The sequence below is a fragment of the Labrus bergylta genome, chromosome 19, assembly GCF_963930695.1.
Source record: "Labrus bergylta chromosome 19, fLabBer1.1, whole genome shotgun sequence".
Classification (NCBI taxonomy): domain Eukaryota; kingdom Metazoa; phylum Chordata; class Actinopteri; order Labriformes; family Labridae; genus Labrus; species Labrus bergylta.
This window is the reverse complement of record NC_089213.1, coordinates 18864724-18883996: the sequence shown is the minus strand read 5'-3', so window position 1 is coordinate 18883996 and position 19273 is coordinate 18864724. Positions and strand designations below refer to the sequence as shown.

The following is a 19273-nucleotide window of genomic DNA, read 5'->3' as shown; positions in this document are numbered from 1 at the left end:
GAGACTGTGGCTGATGAGCTGTCAGTTCCTACAGTTGGAATGTTCACAAGGCAGCCATTGTTGTTCAAACAGCCAGCAGCCTTCTCCTTGGCAACGGGCGCTGCAGCAGCGTCTCCCACAGCAACTGTGGAACAGGAGTATGGAGGGAGGAAGAAGAGGAGGAGTCAGGAAGTCAGGGCCACAGCATAGAGGCCCTTCTCCAAAACACTGGCCTCAAGGTCTGAGAGTGTGTTGGGGTCCAAGCATCTGGTTTGTGTGTCTTCTGTGTGTGAGGTAGAAAAGCTTGACTGCGTTTAAATGTGTTGGTATGTGAGGTTTTAAGTGGGTGGAGTGTACATCCTTACTCAAACTTTCTCCGTGTTTGTATGTAGGCTACATGTGTGTGTGTGTGTGCAGTTGCATACACACACACATACATGGGAGCCTTTCTGTGTTTGCACCTAAGAGGTGGGTTTCATCCTCCTGTTTTTGCATGTGTTTGTGCATGTGCTTCCAGACGTTTCCATGTGTGTCCCTGTTTGAGTGTAACATGTGCACACTCCTAGCTGTTCCCAGCTGGCACGGGTGGTCACATGACTCGAGTGAGGGGCGGCCGTCAGCAGCGCCAGGAAACCGCCTGCAGGAGAAAAAGAAAAGAGAGAGAGAGAGAGAGAGAGAGCGCTAGTGTGAGTTGAGGATGAGGGAGGGGTGTTGGGGAGTCGGAGGGTGTGTTGTGGGAGAGACAGTGGGGGCGGGAGGTGTGCAGGGATAGAGATCAGAGAGGGAAAAGTGAGGAAGGGTAGTGATGGAGGAAGAGGAAGGGGTATACTGTCCTCCACTTCTTAAAATAACTCCAACAGTCAGATAGGGAGACAGTCAGATGGGGGGGTGGGGGGTCCTGTTTTTTTGTGTTGACTAACGTTTCCACTTCTTCCCCTGTCCCGTGTGTGCATCCTTGGCTGAGCCGCCACTGTATCTGCTCTGTGTGAAGTCTGTTTACGTTAGATGTGTGTCTCCGTGCGTGTGAACGTCTGTCTGCCTTTTTGTTTGTCTGCACATATGGTTTATGTGTTACTCTCTGTTCATTTATATGCTTTGTGTGCCTGTTTGCTATGTTGTGTGTGTGTGAGTGTGTGTGTGTGTGTGTGTGTGTGTGTGTGTGTGTGTGCTCATGCTCGCTCTTGGCAGGAGATACAGCAGCACACACTCTGATGATGGAGATCATTAGGAATTTCCTGCAGCTGGGGAGGAGGTGGTGATGGGGGACTTTTTGGAGGGAGTCAGGCAGGCAGGACTGGTGTGATGTGAGTGGGTGAGAAACAGAGGAGAGGTCAGAGTGAAGGAGAGTGTGAGTGGGTGGGAGGGAGGGTCTGCATGTCAGTGTGTGAGTTGGACTGTCTCTGTTTGACTGACATCTGTGTGTGTGTGTGTGTGTGTGTGTGTGTGTTGCATGTAACGGCAGTCTGCTAAAGCCTTCATTCAATCCTGTTTTGGAGGATTATTGGTGGTAGATTGTGTGCAAGCATCTTAGCCAAGGTATTGTAATATGTGCCGCTAACATTCCTCACCCTCTTTGGCAAAATTACACACACACACACACACACACACACACACACACACACACACACACACACACACACACACACACACTCTATAAGGTCTTCAAAAAGTGTCTGTTGATTGGCAAATCAAATTTCCCCCAGTGTTACTGCTTGTTGGGCCACAGTGCACTGTAGTTAAGGCAGACCTTGAACTTCAATGTTTTTTATCCATTTTATTGCAATGAAACTTTGCACAGCTTGGCTGAGTTTTGAGTAAATATTGAAAACCTTTCTTCCAACAGTGTCAAGAAAACTAAGGTCTTTAAATCAAACCTGTCAATCTATCATTTTAAGATGATCTTTATGTTGTTAAAGTTGTTTTTTCTTTTTCTTTTATTCTCATGTGACATAACATATCATCACACTGGCCAAGATAGACAGATACTCATTATCCATAGTACCTCACACTGAAAACTCCTCTAGCAGGACTTGTAAAAAAAAAGCCATGAAGTTGGCCAACAGTTTTATAAACTGTCTTTTGTAGTATTGCTCTTATATTTTTAACAATTGTTTTGTTTTTTTAGAATAAGTTGTACATTCTTATGTGCTGTATGTTGAGGCTGTTGGAGCTGAGGGTTGAGGTTGCATCAGGGTTGAGATGGGAGGAACGAGAGTCTGATAGTAGCTGAGTTTCTGCGCCGTGTCACTCAGTCTCTGTGGACCCACTCCCCCACCTCCCTCCTCTCCTGCCCTCACATACACTTTCTCCATCTTCCTCTCTATGTGTTTTATCCCTCCTTTTTCTTATCTGGCTATACCTCTCTGTGGAGCTCCCCCCTCCTATTCCTCCCCCACCTCTTTCTCAGTACCTCTCTCCCATCCACACCTCCCCTTCCTTTACAGACCCCCCCCCCCCCCCCATGCTGTTTCAGTGCTGCTGCCTGTCTCTTAGCAACAACTGCACACCCGTTAGAGCTCAGTGAGTGCTTTTACAAACACATCCAGGAAGACACACTCATACATGTGCACGTTTGCAGGCGCACACACATGCATGCGAGCACAATCACTCTCTCTCACACACACACACACACACACACACACACACACACACACACACATACACACACACACACACAAGGTCTAGTTCCTCATTGAGAGCTGCTGCTTGCAGGCCTGTGAGTCTGCAAGCCTTTGTGGAAGTGAGATAGATGGGAAGAGTATAGATATACTGTACAGCTACCATGTACAGAATGATTGTAGCTCTCAGACTATGCACAACAGGGCAACTGTCCAAACTGGAAAATGACAGAATCTGTCTCACAATGACATGTTTCCGAATACTTCCTGTTGTTATATTGCCTTTCCTGTTAGCCTACAAAAAACTTTTCATGCACAGATGAAAACCGTCTAACATCAAATGTAAATATGAGAGGGGCTCTTTGGGATACAGATTCAACAGATCATCGTGTGGGAGCTGTGCACACCGTTGGCAGTTTCACCGAGACAATACAACGCCACAGTGTGTTGCAAAGCCCCAGAGCCATTGACACTAAACTGCACCAAAACGCCACACATGACAGTGAATATATTGAAACTGCAGCAGCTGATAGATGTCAGGAGTATTTGCTTAAACAATGATTCATAGTGGGAGCGTTTGATTGGCTGGCATCTAAGCCCTGTCAGAATGCCTCCCGCCGAGCACAGTAGAGGGATATTTGCATGTGTGTCTTTGTTTTGTGTGTGACTCTGTATTTGTGTGTGCGTGCTATGTGCGGTCTTTATGTGCAAATTGATGTGTGATTGTGTGGGAGGATGAAGCTGTGGGGGCATATTTGACTGTGTCTTTGTGTGTTGGTATGTGTCATGTTCCTGAGTGTGTGCATGCATCTGGGAGAGGCAGTGCTTGTGTGTGTGTGTGTGTGTGTGTGTGTGTGTGTGTGTGTGTGTAAGCGCATGTGCAGTAATGTTTAATTAAAGCATGTGTTCTTCCCTCTCCTGCACATCGGTCAGATAAAGCCTTAATTAATGAATGTTGTTAATTAGACGTCAGAGAAAGTGAGAATTGAAAGAGGAGAGGGAGGGGGAAGGAAAGAGTGAGGGGTTTAAAGAAAGTATATGTTTGTGTGTGTGTTCATCACTGTGTTTGTCCGTCCTAGTTGTGTCATTCCTCAGAGCAGCAGAACATTGAGTGTGGTCTGCTCCATGTGTGCAGCCCGAAAATCAGCTACAGCAAAACTCTGCCCCTCTTCTCCTCCTCTTGTCACCAACTTTTTCTCACTCCCTCTTCTATCTCTCTGCCTCTGTGTCTCTCCACGTCTCATCCTTTCCCTGTCTCAATCACGTCTTTCACATCTCTGTTCTTCTGTCTCTCACCCTGAGTCTCGTACTTTCTCACTCATTCATGCGCTCATTCTCACGTCTTTCACCCCCTCCTCTCCCTGCACTCCTTTCTCTCCCTTTTCTCTCCCTCCCTCCAAATCAAAGCCATATGTTGGAGAGGGAGATCTGAGGATGGATGGGATTGTAGTATACAGCATGGAGAGTCTGGTACAGTTTTGGAGCCAGCAGTTTCTGTATATGCGTGCAAGTGGGGTACGCATGCTTGTTATTGTGTCACGTTAGTCCGATAGCACGTGTGGTCCAGATTTTGTAAGAATTGAGTCTGTTTCCCTTTCTCCTCTGCTCTGGGTTTCTAAAATCCCTCCATTGCTCCTATCTCCCTGTCACCTTCATCTCTCCATTCTTTTATCACCTCTCTATTCATCACCTCTCTGCTTCCCCCTGGTGGCTGTGATTATTCACACATTCTCATTCTTGTTGCACCCTCCCTCCAAGTCTAGTCCTTTGTACAGCATTTGAATAGTTTTGGTGGAATGTGGCATGCAGTGTGTGTACTTTGTGTATATTAGTGTGTGTGGTTTCAAGCACTACTCAATTATTTATTAAAATTCATTTATTTTTACATCTACTTTTGGTGAGATTGAAAATACAACACTCAATCCCATACACAATACACAACACAGTGAGTCTGCTCATTATCATGTAGTGACGATCCTCAGTGTGTGTGTGTTAGAATAGAATAGATAAAGTGGCACAGGCTTACATGCGTTCACCCAAAATCTGCAGCTGTGTATTCAAATGAAATATTAACTACAATTAGAGAGTTAAAAATTTATACTGCAAGTCATTCCACAATAATTGCGTCTGATGTGAGATGGTGCAGCCCCCACCAAAATACTGATTCTCGTCTGGTCTGATGCGTGCTCTGACATCATGTACTAATCTCTTATTCTCTTTTTCTTTCTGCTCCACCCTCCTCCCAATCCTTCCCTTTTCCCCCACCTTCTTCAACTCCCTGTCCCTTCTTCTCTCTCTTTCTCTCTCTCTTGCACTGTCTGTGTCTTTCTCTCAATCTAGCAGCCATGGGCAGAAGACAGGAGCAGAGGGGAGAGAGAGAAGTATGTGAGCTCTCCACTGCAGTATTGATGACCCAATGATCCCCTGCAGAACAGAGCCAGTCAGGCAGACAGAGTGAGGCTCAACTCAGAATCAAAATCAGAATCAGCGCCACTCTTCGGTAAAAGCAGCCAATTTAGCAGGATATGAATGGTAAATGTAATTTAATGTTGTAATGCTGCTGTGTGGGCGGCACAGTTAATAGAGTAAAGTGCATTACGGATTAGCTTTACGGCCCATTGCCAAAATGTTGACAATTCTATCACATCTATCATTTCTGCTGCCTTACTGTTACAAATAATTAGTGGCATGCAGTTTAAATTAAACTTCCTCAATAAAACAAGAAGATGTAAACTTTTTTTAACCTTCTGTAAAGTTGACAATATTGTTTTTCTTTCTGTCCACAGGTCCTTGAATATTTGTGCCAGCTTTTACATGAAGAAAACTACAAGGGAAAAATGTTCCTCTTCATGCAGTATCAAATGTCCCTCTTTTTCTCCCTCATATCCAGCAAGACTGTATACTGAATGAGTAGGTTGTCAGATCACCTACATTCATGCCAAACTGGGGCTCCAGTGGGCTTTAGTGGGACTCAGGCAAAAGAAAAAGCATTGTTGGTGGGGCTGGAGAGACTGGCAGGGCCAGAGCTCTGGACCAGGGAGTTTGGGCCCCAGGAGGGGTCCGAGAATCCCTTCAATGATGGACTGGCACCATTGACCTCTGACAATTTCCTCCCCTCCTCTCCTGCCTCCCTGGCAAACGGCCTCCATCTACAGAGAAGGCTGGGGCTCAACCCCTGCCGGCGGAGGCTGTTGGAGACACACACTACGCCTGAGACAGAAGCATTTGCAGAGACTTTTAGAAACATGCAAACGCACATAGACCAAGATGTCAATGCACAGGCTGTTTCACGTATGGATAGCTGTGGACAAATGGATATCAATTCACAAATGGTTTCTGTAGGATCAGAATGTTCAAGAACTCTCTCTCCAGAGGCCAAGCACACAACCTCATCTCCACCTCTGTCTTTGGCACTTGGCAATCATCTGGCCTCCACCAAACAGGTGGTAGACTCAGTCCTGACTGCAGAGACAGACATGCCTTCAACCTTTTGTCCAATCCCTATTGATCAAAACCCAAACACAGACCTCTCTGCTCTTCCTGCTGAGGCTGAGAAAAAGTATGCACTCCGCAGCTCTGGGCGTCCTCGATTTCCCTGTCACCTGCGCAAATCCTCCCGCCTCCGGCGAAGTATGGAGGATGGGGAGAAGAAAGCAGGAAGGGAAAGAGAAAGAGAGGAGGAGGATGGAGTTTTACAGGAGAAGATTTGGAGGGTTAGAGAGGAAGAGGTAGCTGTTGGTGAGAATCAAGAACATTCTTCTGTGGGGGCTGTTCTCCCCCAAACACCCTTCCCTACAGACATTCCTCTTCCCTTAACTGTTCCAAAACCTGTCCCTAGAGCTACACCCAAACCTGGGCCCAAAGTTGGGCATAGACCTGGGCCTAAATCCAGATCTAGGCCTGCACCAAAATCCGTCCAAAAAGCAGGTCCCAAAAGTGTGATGAAAAGGCGTCAAGCAGCACAGTCCTTAGCTCATCATATTACCTCTCATCTCACATTTACAAACACATCCTCTATCCCTTCACCTCTGCTAACTGTGAAGAAGGAACCTGTTGCAGAAATGGGGGTAACTCCTGCCAATAACCAGAGACGCAAGCGTTATGTCGGAGTAAGTTGATTTGTAATTATAAATCATTGTGGTTAATACTTGACGTGACACACATTTCTAAACAATGTATTAAATTGTTGTTTTATACAACTTGCAATCCAATATGTTTTATGTTGCTCTCTGCTTTATAGGTAAGGAGAATTATTGTCAAGGTTGCTCGCATTCCTGTCAACCTTAGCCGTCGACAAAAGAGCTACAAAATTTCCAATTTGGAGACAATGACAGGGACAGACAAAGTCAATGACGGAAGTTCAGTTGCCACGGAAGCAGTACGAGAGCCAACTGCACTTCTACGTATGAAGAACAATGGAAAGAGTGTTATGGTGATGTTCCCTCCTGGAGAACTGCCTGTAATTCTCAAACGCAGGCGCGGTCGTCCACCTAAACAGGTCCAGCCGGGAATACCAGGAGAGCCTTCGAATCCCGGGACTACTCTTTGTAATGCAGACCAGCCAACCAAGAAGCCCCAGAGGAGACGTCGGACTAAACTCCCTTCCCCTTATCCTTCCTATGTTAATGATACTAACGATGTGAAAACAGAGTATGGAGATGTTCTTTCAAAACTGGCATTTTTAAACCGCCAGCCCCCTGCAACTGGCCGCTGTTCTCCCCCACGCTGCTGGACACCCAGTGAGCCAGAAAGCTTTCATATTCCCTTGGAAAACCCTGGAATATCCACCCTGCTCCATCGGCTCACTGGGACTAGACGCGCTAGAGGGGGCAGAGGAGGGGGCATTGGAAGGGGTGGAGGAGCCGCAGGGGGAGTTGGGGGCAAAGAGAGCAATAAGAGCACCTTCAGTGACTTCTTTGAATCCATTGGCAAGAGGCATAAACTGAGCCCTCTGTCTGAATTTGGTTTACCTAGGAAAAGGGGAAAGGGTGCAGGTGGGGTTGGCAGAGGAGGGGGTATTGTAGGAACCGAGCCCGGAGGAGAGAAAATAGTCAAGAAAAGACGAGCAAGAAAAAATGGTGCATTAAAAGGAGAAGGAGTTTCAATTGGACAAGAGTGGCCCAATGGGTCAGGTGGCTGGGGGGAGGAGGGGGGAATTGGAAAGGAAAAAGGTTTTGGTGGGTTTCAGTTCTGTGGATCACCAAGAGGAGGCTTTTCCTCCTGTGAGGTTAGAAGGGGAGGCATTTATAGCAGCCAAGGAGGAAACAGAGGGGTTGGGCCAGTAGGGGATGACTCACAAGGCCTTTTTGCTGGATATTTCCGGTCATTACTTGACTCTGATGATTCGTCTGACCTGTTGGACGTTTCCTCCTCGCAATCTGACCCCCGCAAAGCTTCATCAACTCCTGGTTATGAGCCATCTAGTCCAGCTACGGGGCCCAGCTGGTCCCCAGCATTCCCCAAGTGGTGCAGCAAGGCTGCAAATTCTGGGGTGGATGGTTCAGCCCAGACCAACTGCCCCTCAGCCAGGCCGCCATACAGCTATGCCAGCCTGGCCCAAACATCCCCAACCACTACTGCATATCCCAAATCAACTCCTCCATCTCTCTCACACTCCCCTAGCTCCCCTCACCCAGCCTCTTTTGGCCATTACTCTCCTGGTTACTCCTCCACTTCTCCTGCAGTGCCACAGAGATCCTCAGACTGCAGCTTTACATATGGATCTGGACCAGGCAGTGGCAAAGCCAGTGCTGTTGGTCAAATGGGCTTCTCTAATTACCAGACAGGGGCCAAGCGAGGCTATGGTGGATACTCTGTAGCAGGCCATTCCTCCATTGTGAGAGGAGAGTCAACAGGACCCACATCACCAGGAGGAGGGTACATGTCTGTGGCCAAAGGTAGCCCCTTCAGCTCCTCTTCATCTCCTGAAGGTTACAAACATTACAACTCTAATCAGTGGAGCTACAGGTAAAATCATTTTGGTCCCTACCATCATTTGAAACATGATTAGAAAGTAATCCGATGAATTAAAAAAAACTTCTAAATGGCGTTTACCTTAAAAAATAGAAATGAGAAATATTAAGACATTGATGATATCATAAATATTAATTATCACATATTGCTCAGTGCTGTTTGTGAACTTATGATGCTGTTTGCAATAAGTGTTTGTGTTTTTCCTTTCAGACAAGGTTATGGTGGCTGGTCAACAGACAGCTTTGGGCACCAGTATCATGGCTACGGTGAATATGGCTCCAATGAGTCCAAAGACATCTTGGATATCTCAAACTACACCCCCCAGAAAGCCAAGCGACAACCTTTTCATGAAAGTCTATCAGAATCCTCCTCTGACTCTTCACATCTTGGCTCTGCAGCCACTGGTAGTGGAGCTGGTTCCACGGGTGGTATGTATAAACACAGTGATACTGTGTCTGTTAGTGGAGAGGGGGGACAGTCAAGTCTATCAAGCCTGGAGAAGTTGATGATGGACTGGCATGAGAGTGCTTCAGGGCCATCATATAACTGGAGCCAGAATGTCCTTTTCCAGGGTGGGGGCACAAGTAAACCTGGACGAGGACGCAGGAAACGGACTGAACAAGAAAAAGAAGGGGGCTCTGCTTTACACTCTGACTCCCCATCAAGTCCCTCACCAACCCCAACTCCTGGACCAAAGCGAGGACGGGGCAGAGGATCTAGAGGGGGTAGAGTGGGCTTGGCTTCATGTCATAGAGAGCGGCCAACAGGGGCAAAAGGCAGGGGCAAAGCTGCTTCTGTGTCAGCAGCGGGTGGAGCAGTGACTGCTGGAGGTCCAGAGGTGTCTGGATTATTCCAGGAGGGGCTGGACTATTACAGCGGAGACAGCAGCAGTCTCTCTCCCCTGGCCACTCCCAATCCTGCACCACCTTCCACCTACCTTCAGGACCCCTGTGAGTATCCTTCCCCTTATTCTGCCCATCCATCCACACCTTCGTCTGAGGAGCGATATCCAGCTTTGTACCCTGGAGAGTCCTCCTCTTCCCTCTCACCCAGTGTCTCATCTCCCCCTTACCCCCCTAAGCCAACCCCTCCTCCGCCCCAGTCCTACCACCCTGTCCCTTCCAGGACATTCTCCCCATCCTGTTCCCCCTCCCCGCGGGTAACCCCCCACTGTGGCACTGCACTCAGTCCCCAACACCGCCCTCCTCAAAAAGACCAACAGTTCTCACAGTATGACTCTCCCAGTTATTGCAGTTCACCTTACTGGTACGGACAGACGTCTCACAGCAGCAGCCCGAGCCCTCACTCACACAGCACACACTCAAATACAGCCATACACACTCACAGCAACCCACACGCAAGTCCTCATGGAAATACACATAGTCATCCCCTCGCCAGCCCAAATGTTAACACACACACACATATTAATCAGGCAAGCCATGACACACACCAACACAATGCACAGCAACTCAGCAACACCCATCCCACCTCACACCTCCAGAGCAACTCCCTCTCCCACACAAACCCCAATGGGAACAACACGCTCAGCAACTCCAGCCTTTCGTCCCATACACACGCCAACCCCAGTCAAAGCATCCACTCACACTCAACTCCTGTGCTGTATGGGGAGTGTAGCCCTCCTTCAACCTTGCACCCCAACAAACAGGATTTGACTCCCCACTCCATGAGCACAGGCCACCGCCAAGGCCCCTTGTCTCACTCTCCATACCCCAAACCTTCCCTGGACTCCTCACCCCATCAAGAGGACACTAGCGGCTTTTCCTTGTCCCACCAATCCTACCAGGCCATGGGACAGCGGTACCCCTCCCAGGCAGCTCAGGGAGGTGGTGTGTTGTGCCAACTCTTGGACCCAACCAATGACGACAGCTTCAGCGTCACCAGCCTGTAACAACAGGTGAGTTTATGTTACCTTTATACAAACAAGGCCCCCCTGAAAATAAGCACTTTCAAGCAGTTGCGACATACAAACTCAATAAGATTCAATAGAGCCTCCCCTAAACACAGCTTGGGAAACTGAGCACTGAAACACTGAGGTGCATTGGTTTTGTACAGAAAATAGGCGCTGCCAGTGCAAAAATGGTGTTAGCAGACACAGGCCCTAACTCCACACAAAGAGAACGCAGTCATGAAACTGCCCACTTGCTTTTGTGAACACTCTATTACTAGCTTCTTTCAGGGCAATACATGTGGGATAGGGAGCAATTTGTGTCACGTGCATGTACAGGCAGGGTTGGTTATTTAGACTGTTTTTGTGTTGATATGTGCTACAGTAAGTGTACTCTGATATGTCAGCAATACAAACAGAGTGTATAGCACATCCTCCAACTATCACAAGTTCATTAGTTAGCTCAATTGGCTATCACAGAGACTGAACAAGTTCAGGAGTCCAGTGAATTTGTAAAAGGTACTTGGTGAACACTTCCAGATGAGGTTAAGATTTTTGAGGATTGCTAAAAGAATTTTCAATTTATTAACTGCTTTTGTAGATCCCTTAGTTAGTTCCATATGTGCCAATTATCTCATTTAATTGAAGTAATTGGTGGATTGGATTGTTTTTTAGTGTAGCTAGTGTCTCACAACATGTTCAAGCTGTGAAAGTCAATTTAAAGAAATTACAAATATATAAATCAACAGAAATACATTTTAAAAGCAACAATAATACAGTACAAACAGAGCTGGAAAGATTACATTTGTTATAGAGAAGTATCTTTACACGGCTTGTTGAAATTGTGTTGAGGTTTAGTTTCTAATTAATAGAATGCCTTTTATTTCATAATTTTCAATAAGTGTACAATAATCATAACCGATCTTTCTTTACATTCTCTCTCTCTCTCCTTCTCTTTTGTAGGTGCATTCAAGCTTTTCCAGATTTGCAAACATTTTTTTCTTTTTTTCTTTCTTTGTGAGAGACTGTGAATTGAAGGGTGAGAATTTAGCTGCCAGCTTCGGACAGTAAAGCTTTAATTCTCCAGCACTGACAATCAAGATCTGCAGCAACCTAGTACCTAAGCATGAACACATACACATACACACAACCACAAACACACACAAACACAGACACGCATGTGCAGATTTATCCACTACCTGAACATGAAAAAATGAAATGTACATGCGTACGCTCACTCGCACTCTCTACTGGAATAAGAGAATGGCTGAGAGGAGCAAACAGAGAAATACTAGATGCTGACGGACAGAGTGTAAACCTGTTTCCTCACCCCTTTGAGTCTTTCTGTATCTACACAGAGGACTCTTTTTCCCACAAGTCTGTATCTCAACCCATGTTTCTGGTCCTGTTCTGTACATCTGCAATATTGAAATGCTAGGATCACACTGCTATCTCTCTTCCTGTGTCTTTCCTGTGTTTTTTCTCAGCCTCCCCCCTCTGCTAAACCAGCATATGTGGTCTGCAACTGACCAAAACGTAAACCTGCATTTCTGTCTTCGTGCCCCAGCCTGCAACGCATCTGAGCCCAAAACTCCTTTTTAAATGCCATGAGCCTAGCAAATGTCCTGCTCTGTGCACTCCTTGTGTTGTGTGCCATAGGAGAAAAGTGGACTTAACCAGTTTCTGCTTTCGAAAATACCAGCATCTGTACATACGACTTCAGCTCCAAGCCAGGGGCCCCCCTCTTCACTCTGAAGGTCCATCATCAACACACCCTCCTCGGAGTCCTGCCATGGTATCTCTGCTGGGGGGGGAGGACTGCAGCATGGAGACCCAACATCCTGTGTTTTGCTGTTTTAACTACAAGGGAAAGAGACATTGAAATCACAAAACGGCCCCAAAGAGACTGTGGTTTTCTGTGTGGGAATGTGAAACAGAGAAGGGCGTGCTTGTGTGACTGAAGAAACGCATGTATTTGTGTGTATGTATGCAATTATGTGAGTTTGTGTGTGTGAGTGTGTGTGCGGCTGTGGGGTCAAAATGAGTGAAACACCCCAGACACCAAAGTCTTGGCGGGGCCTCATTCTTTCTTTCACTCTCTCCCTTCTTTTTTCTGTGGTCTTGTGTTGTTTGGTGATTTTTGTGATGAAAAAATTGTATATCTGTCTGTTACATATCATGTATGTATCTAAGGTGCAAAATATTTAAATACACATTCTGTTCTTGCCATTGGTAATCTTGTCTATAGTATCCTGCTTCTCTATGGGATTTAGGGAGGTGTGCGTGTTTTTGTGTGTGTATGTATGTGTGTGTGTGTATGTGTGTGTGTTTTAGAGCCTCCCTGAGTATTGGGCTTTACCCAGGCTGTCTGGGACTGTGAGGGAGAGAGTTCAGTCAAGGACACAATTCGACAGGGAGTGAAAGGGAGGGGAGGAGAGGAATGGAGGATGTGTTGGAGGGGAAAGAAAAAAAAACAGACTGAGGAAATAAGAAAAGATTGTCAGAGATGTTTTAAAGCCACTGCAAGAAAATGCAAAAAATGTTGTTTCACATGGTCGCTACCAAATAAGGAAATGTATTAAGGCACAGTGTAAAGGCTGGTACAAAACACTGACATCAAGGGACCCTGTGTTCATGGTATATCCTCACGGGGAAACTTGCTATATAATAGAGCAAACATTGTACATCTGCAGCTTGTGTATGTGTGTGCGTGCCAGACAGAGGGACTAAGAGAGAAAGAAAGCAGATGGGGGAAGTTTACTGGCTGCATGTTGTGTACAGTTTGTCAACAGGCTGACTAAATAGACTCAGACATGGCCGGAGGAAATGTGTTTGCTGTGACATTCCACTGTATGGTGGAAGAGGACACGCACTGTCAACAACATGACATGACAGACAGAGAGAAAGAGGTTGGAGAGCAAAAGCACTCTGTCAGTCATTTCCTCCATATTAAATTAATACAAAACGACAGCATTTAAAAAAACGTAAAACTTCTATTAATAGCCGGGGCCTTTATTTAATTTGGTCTAAAATGACCCATACCTTTATTTGGGACAGGCATCAATACATTGATTAATTTCTGTGTTGAATTCAAAGAAAACTACTGCAAACTACTTACAATTATCAAGCTGAGTCAGAACCTGTATTGTCTCAATGAGTGTTAGAACAATTATACCCTATTCAGGTTTGCAGGTTAATAAGTAAATTAAAACCACAAGGTTTAAGCCTAACAGTAAGAGTCCTGCATTTTCTGTAGGTCTGTGTCTTATTTCCAAAATAGCCTATCTTAAAATATTCTTCACAGTAGGCTATGTGTCTCCTCCATAAAAAATGATTTAATCAGAAGCAGCATTTAAATATTGTTGATAAAGTCAGTGGTAGCTCTTTTATCAACGTTACACCACATCAACATAGCTGTAAACAATGGGTCCTGAATTCTTTTTCTCGTTTAAATAGTTTATGCAAGTTTAACATTTTGGTGCACAAACGACTTACATTTCTGTTAAGTTTTTGGCCTGCTCCTTCACATTTAACTGCGTAGTCTTAAAGGGATATTTCCCAAACAAAGTGACTTAACTGTAACTGTAAGAGTTCGTTATGGGCTAAATGAAACGGCAGCCACTGCCAATAAGGCCACTGTTGACCAAGGAATGCGCCTCGTCATCACAAGTTCCCCCTGGGGGTAAAGAGAAGGAGGAGGAGGAAAGGGGAGGAGGGGTGTTCTCAGCTGGGACTTTCCTTGCTGCCCTCCAGAAACAGTTTAACAACAGGGCACCGTGCCAGATACCGCCGTGCCGCCGCCACGGAGGAGGCATGCGGACCTGCGCGCGGTGGTGGGGCCGCGGTGGTCTTCCCCTCCGCTGGAGAATTCTACTTCTTACAGTCCCACCATTTCTCCTCGCGCTTCAGCTTCTCGTCGTTGGTCCACGGTTACCTCGAGCCGCGCGGCTGGGGGTGGAGGAGCAGGAGGGCGCAGTAGCCTTTTCCGTTATTAGCATCGAACCGGTGAGGGACTCACGCCAACGAGGATCCCCGTCCGCCCGGCCACCGGGTCTGGAGGAAGAGGAGGAGGAGGAGGAGGTAGAAGTGGATGATGGGGAAAGAAAGGAGGGGGCACGAGCCTATGAGGATGAAAACGAGATGCTCTCACGCCAGGTAAGCACGAGTTGAACTGAAATAAAGTTTCAATTGGCTACATTGATGCGAAAGAAAATGTATTGCATTATTTAACAACAATGGGGTTTTTTTTTGTTTATTGCACATTTTAACTGTGTGAAACTGTTAGATTTTATTAAAAAATGAAAGAAAGAATTACCTTTTATACGGCAAAACAAGTTGCGAAAATGACAGGATAAGCAGGGATATTGTGAGATTTCACGAATATAGGCTAAGTTACTAACGAACGAGGTCTACTGTATTTCAGTGTACGCAATGCATAACCCCCTTAGTATCATTAACATGACCGTATTTAAGCTGTATACTATATACTTTTCATTTTGAAACTTTTAGCCTACCTGTTTCATCTTAATATTTTTAAATGAGGTTTCAAAATATCCCCTCATAATGAATTACATTTCATTAAATTGTAATGTTGTTTACTTTAAATGTTACAGGCTACAGTATTTGAACTAAGAGGAGACCATTTAAAGGGGTAATGTCATTGTGTTTGACTACACTTTCAAAGAAACCCTTCTTCTTCTGTTGCCTGTACTTTAGTAGATTATTTATCATTTTTGCTCAGTACACAGCTCTGTGAATTATTACAGACATGATGGAGCAGGTGAGGGGCAGAGAGTTAGTGCAGCACTGACCCTAGATCAAAGAGAGGTGACAGCTGTTCTTAGTGTAACCTTGAGCTGCGGGTTCAACCTTCATAAGTTTGGGTGCCAGTGTCCTCCCTTTACCCCCCACCTATTATCCTTTTCTCTTACTGTCTCTTTTTCTGCCCAAGGCTAAACTCTCTGACTCATTCTAGTGAATCATCAACCTCCCCTTCCCAACAAGGTTACTATGGTGATCACAGAGCCTACTCTGAATTTGATGGGGGGGGAGGAGGGACTATGGTTTGTGTGTTACAGTGCCTCAAGCAAATGTGTTGCCAGCAAGACATAGGTCAGAGGTCAGAGCCTGCGACCTGCCTCCTCCGCACGCTTACCTGTGGCTAGGGGCACACACTGTCATTCCTCAGTCATTCATATGCATTTTTCAGTTGCATAGTTGCAGCCCCACCATGACTTACTTCCTTATTCTATAGTATCAATACATTGATTGTGAATGTTCCCAGGTGGGGCCAAGAACATTGGAGGTGCAGCCATGGGTTGCAGACGAGCCATCTTTCACAGCTGAACTCGATCGGATCATCACGTATATCTCAAGGCCTCAGGTAAGAACGTCTTAATTCTAGAGGGTTTCATTATTTTGGGTGTGAAGAAGATGAGGAGCACTCAGACTGACCACACAGCGAAGAAACTCAAGGAAAGGGAACACTGGAGAAACAGGTGAAAGGGGGAAAACTTGTAGCTATGGCCTCGACCATAGTTTTCTTCTTCTTATGCCTCATCACAGCTTTCACAATAGTACACTGTGAGCAATTTAACCAAAAACTGTCCTTTACAGATTACATTTTGTATATGCTACAAATAGACTAAAAGTCATAGATTCTAAAAAAAAAGATTTGTTCCCATCAGGTTTATCTTATGAGTCAATTTAAAAGGTCCTGACCCTCAGGTTGGGAATCACTTCACTCATATTCTTGGCCCTTTCTGAGGTTGCCAAGCTACTCACCTGTTCTTAAGGGCTGTACAGAAACTGCAGCCAATAGTTAGATCAAGTTAGGCCTCAAGAGTAATCAAAAAAAAAAAAAAGTATTTTTCCAACTTTACTTCAACAACTGCAGACTTCCAGAGTGGAGGTTAACATAGCAGTAATATGATCAGCCAGCACTGTCTGTGTTCTGGCAGCAGAATTCAGCAAAGCCTGGAGCCGGTGAGGACTTCTGTTCCAGCTTGGAAACTCCCATACAAAAATTAAAAAAATCAATATAGTGCCAAGTGCTGGGGAACTGGAAGGAGAAATTATTACTATACTGTGGTGATTTTTGCTTTAAGTGCTCTAGCATTATCATCAACTGAATCTAGCATTTAGCGGGCATTTTTGCAAGATCATTGTTTGCTTTTCTCGAGGCAAGTTCTTTAGATCTGTGTGCAGAGACAGAGAGAAATGCAGAGGTGCATGGATATAAAATGACCTTAATGCTTGTAAAAATGAACCCCCTTAACATGGACATTAAATGTATCTGCAAAGTCTTTCCACAAATTTACAAACAGATGTATATTTATAATGTATAGATAAAGTTAAACTTTTTTACAAACATCTTATCACTTGAAACACACCTCATTTAAATACTTGCTTTCATATCTTAGAACCTCTTTTAGAACTTCCCATCTGAAATGGTCTCAAAAGTTTCGCAAGATAAGCTTTCAACCAACTTCCAGTTTTTAACTTCGTCTTACTTTAGATCTGTGCTACAAAGGAGTGTTCTCAGTGCTTGATCCAACCCATCTCATCTGTGCTCTTCTCTGCTGTCCATCTCCAGCTCAACTGCTCCAGGGTTTTGTCTCCCGGTCACACTCAGGCATCACAACACCCTGCAGATTCCCCTCGCTGGCTGCTGTGTGCTGAGGACTGGCTCCTTCCCACACATGATTCTCTGTGTGTTGCTTACTCCTTTAGGTGTGCTCATACGTCTTTACTCTATATTCATGTGTTTCTATGCATGTGCTTATGCATTCATGTCACTGGCAGAGTTGGAATAAACAATGCATATTTAATCATGCATGCAATAATCTTCAAAACACCTCTGTGCTTCTCTGCCTCCCTGTCTGTCTTTGCCTCTCCAGTATGGATGGGGGAGACGCAGAGTTTCTAAAGACCATGTCAGGGCTGGGATGTGAAGTCCACAGTTTTGATCCCAGCAACTCCAACGCATCTGGCCGTCACCTTGGAAACAGTTTGGCGAGTAACCATGGGGATGGAGGCGGAGTAAGCCAGCACAAGATGTGGCTGGAGTGGCGAGCGCCAAGGAAGCACAAGCACAAGACAAGAGGCAGCCTGAGTAGTGTTTCCCAAAAACTGGCAGACATCATGGCAGCTCTGGGACATCACACAGTAAGACACACACACACACACACACACACACACATACACACACACACACGCACACACAGAGATATTTGGAGAAACAGTGCCAAACAAACATACCTTAGAGTCTTTTTCGACCCAACACACCCAGAAAGCTCTCTTACTTCTATGTTCCCATAGCAACAGGGCTCTGCGCCATCCCTGGCTACCATGGAAACAATTTCAGTGAATTAGACATTGGCCCAGTTACGACCTGCAGCCACAAGAGGGAGCTATATACTTTCAGTTCAGATATGAGTTTTGGACATTATTAAACGCTGGCTAGCAAATGAGAATAAAGCCAATAAGGATAGAATTTTTACTTTCAAATAGTTATACTGCGCAATATGTAAAAATAATATATAATATGTTCTTATAATAGCTCCCTTCTCTTTTTTTTTGGAACTCCCTTAAAGTGCCAATATGACTTTTTTTTGTATGAATGTGAATATATGATGATTGTTGTGCAGTCCTAACGACCATCTTTTCTTTTCTGTATATTCTCTATTTTGTTAAGGTTCACTTTCTATATGCTGATCTGCTCAGTGCTGAGTGGAGAGTTTTCCAGAACTGGATCGAGTCAGGAACTCTGCAGAGTGTCCATCATCTGGTTGCAACAGTGCACCTGCAATGGGCAGGTTTTGAGGTGGGCGGGACCAACGAGGAGGTGCTACGCTATTGGTTCAGCATCCTTCAGGGTCTCAGAGCCTCTGGACTCAAGCTGATCCACAGCGCTGCAGGAGAGGGTCACAGCGTCCTAAAACAGACAGTAGCAAATGCTCACAGCTCCTACACGCTCAGCTGGGTCAACACAAGACACTGACACTCACACATGAATGTACACAGGTGTACATACATGACCAGACATTCAGGATTGCCTCAAAAACAAGAAGCAGAAGGTCTCACCTGAAATAGTTGCTGAAGTTAAACTTTTCTTAGAATGAACATTTTTATTTGGTATTTTGAGGCACACAGAGTTTTTAAGATGACATTTCCCTCTAGTGGAGATGAAAGGATCTGCTCATTTATTTATTTTTTTATAATTTCAGCAAGTAATAAGGTATAATAATATTCAGTTTCATTTCTTAAAACATAACAAATAACACATATATAAATAGATATATATACACATTATATATATATATATATGTATATATACTGTATATATATGTATTTGTGTAAGAGCTACCATTATATGGTATAGTGTACCCCTTTCTAATTCATTTGATCCAGCTGCTGTTTTAATGCAGATTCAGCAGATTATTTTGTCTGGTATCTGTACATCTCTGTTGGCCTTAAAATACTTATTTGCATTGATGAGAAGCTTACACTTTTGTTCTACTGTAAAACAGAGAGAGACACAATAAAACCATATAAACCAAAGCACAATAACATACTAAATACAGACAGAGTTTATTGAATGTATTAATGTCTCCAGGGAGAACTATGGTCCTCCCTGGAGACAACTGGGGGTTTTTTTTTAATCCAAAAAGACAGTGGGTTGCATCTCTTTTTAGGTTTTGGTTACAACAGATTGACATTTGTGACACATGGAAGACATAATGTTGTACTGTTTTTTCTATATGTAAAATAAAAAAAGACATTGGACTAGAGCTGG

General features: G+C 45.0%; 2 protein-coding genes across 7 annotated transcripts in view; both read left to right on the top strand.

Moving 5' to 3' along the window:
* ahdc1 (AT hook, DNA binding motif, containing 1) overlaps positions 1-12712 on the top strand; it is a 13848-nt gene extending 1136 nt beyond the window's left edge. Inside the window, exons 2-6 of one of the 6 annotated variants that reach the window (XM_065947997.1) lie at positions 4941-5051; positions 5384-6706; positions 6838-8564; positions 8781-10485; positions 11440-12712. In XM_065947997.1, the coding sequence (XP_065804069.1) occupies positions 5504-6706; positions 6838-8564; positions 8781-10479 (4629 nt within the window). In that variant the 5' untranslated portion in view covers positions 4941-5051; positions 5384-5503 and the 3' untranslated portion in view covers positions 10480-10485; positions 11440-12712. Of the gene's footprint in view, positions 1-4937; positions 5130-5383; positions 6707-6837; positions 8565-8780; positions 10486-11439 lie in introns of all 6 variants that reach the window. The other 5 variants (XM_020631642.3, XM_065947999.1, XM_020631643.3 and 2 more) reach the window with 5 other exon arrangements.
* A 147-nt stretch (positions 12713-12859) lies between these two features.
* LOC109982490 (probable methyltransferase-like protein 24) lies at positions 12860-19268 on the top strand. The gene is made up of 5 exons (XM_029276953.2): positions 12860-14631; positions 15761-15859; positions 17072-17208; positions 17376-17643; positions 18173-19268. Exons 1-5 carry the CDS (start codon positions 14083-14085, stop codon positions 18476-18478), a joined length of 1359 nt encoding a protein of 452 aa, XP_029132786.2. The 5' UTR covers positions 12860-14082; the 3' UTR covers positions 18479-19268.
* Positions 19269-19273: the final 5 nt, after the last annotated feature.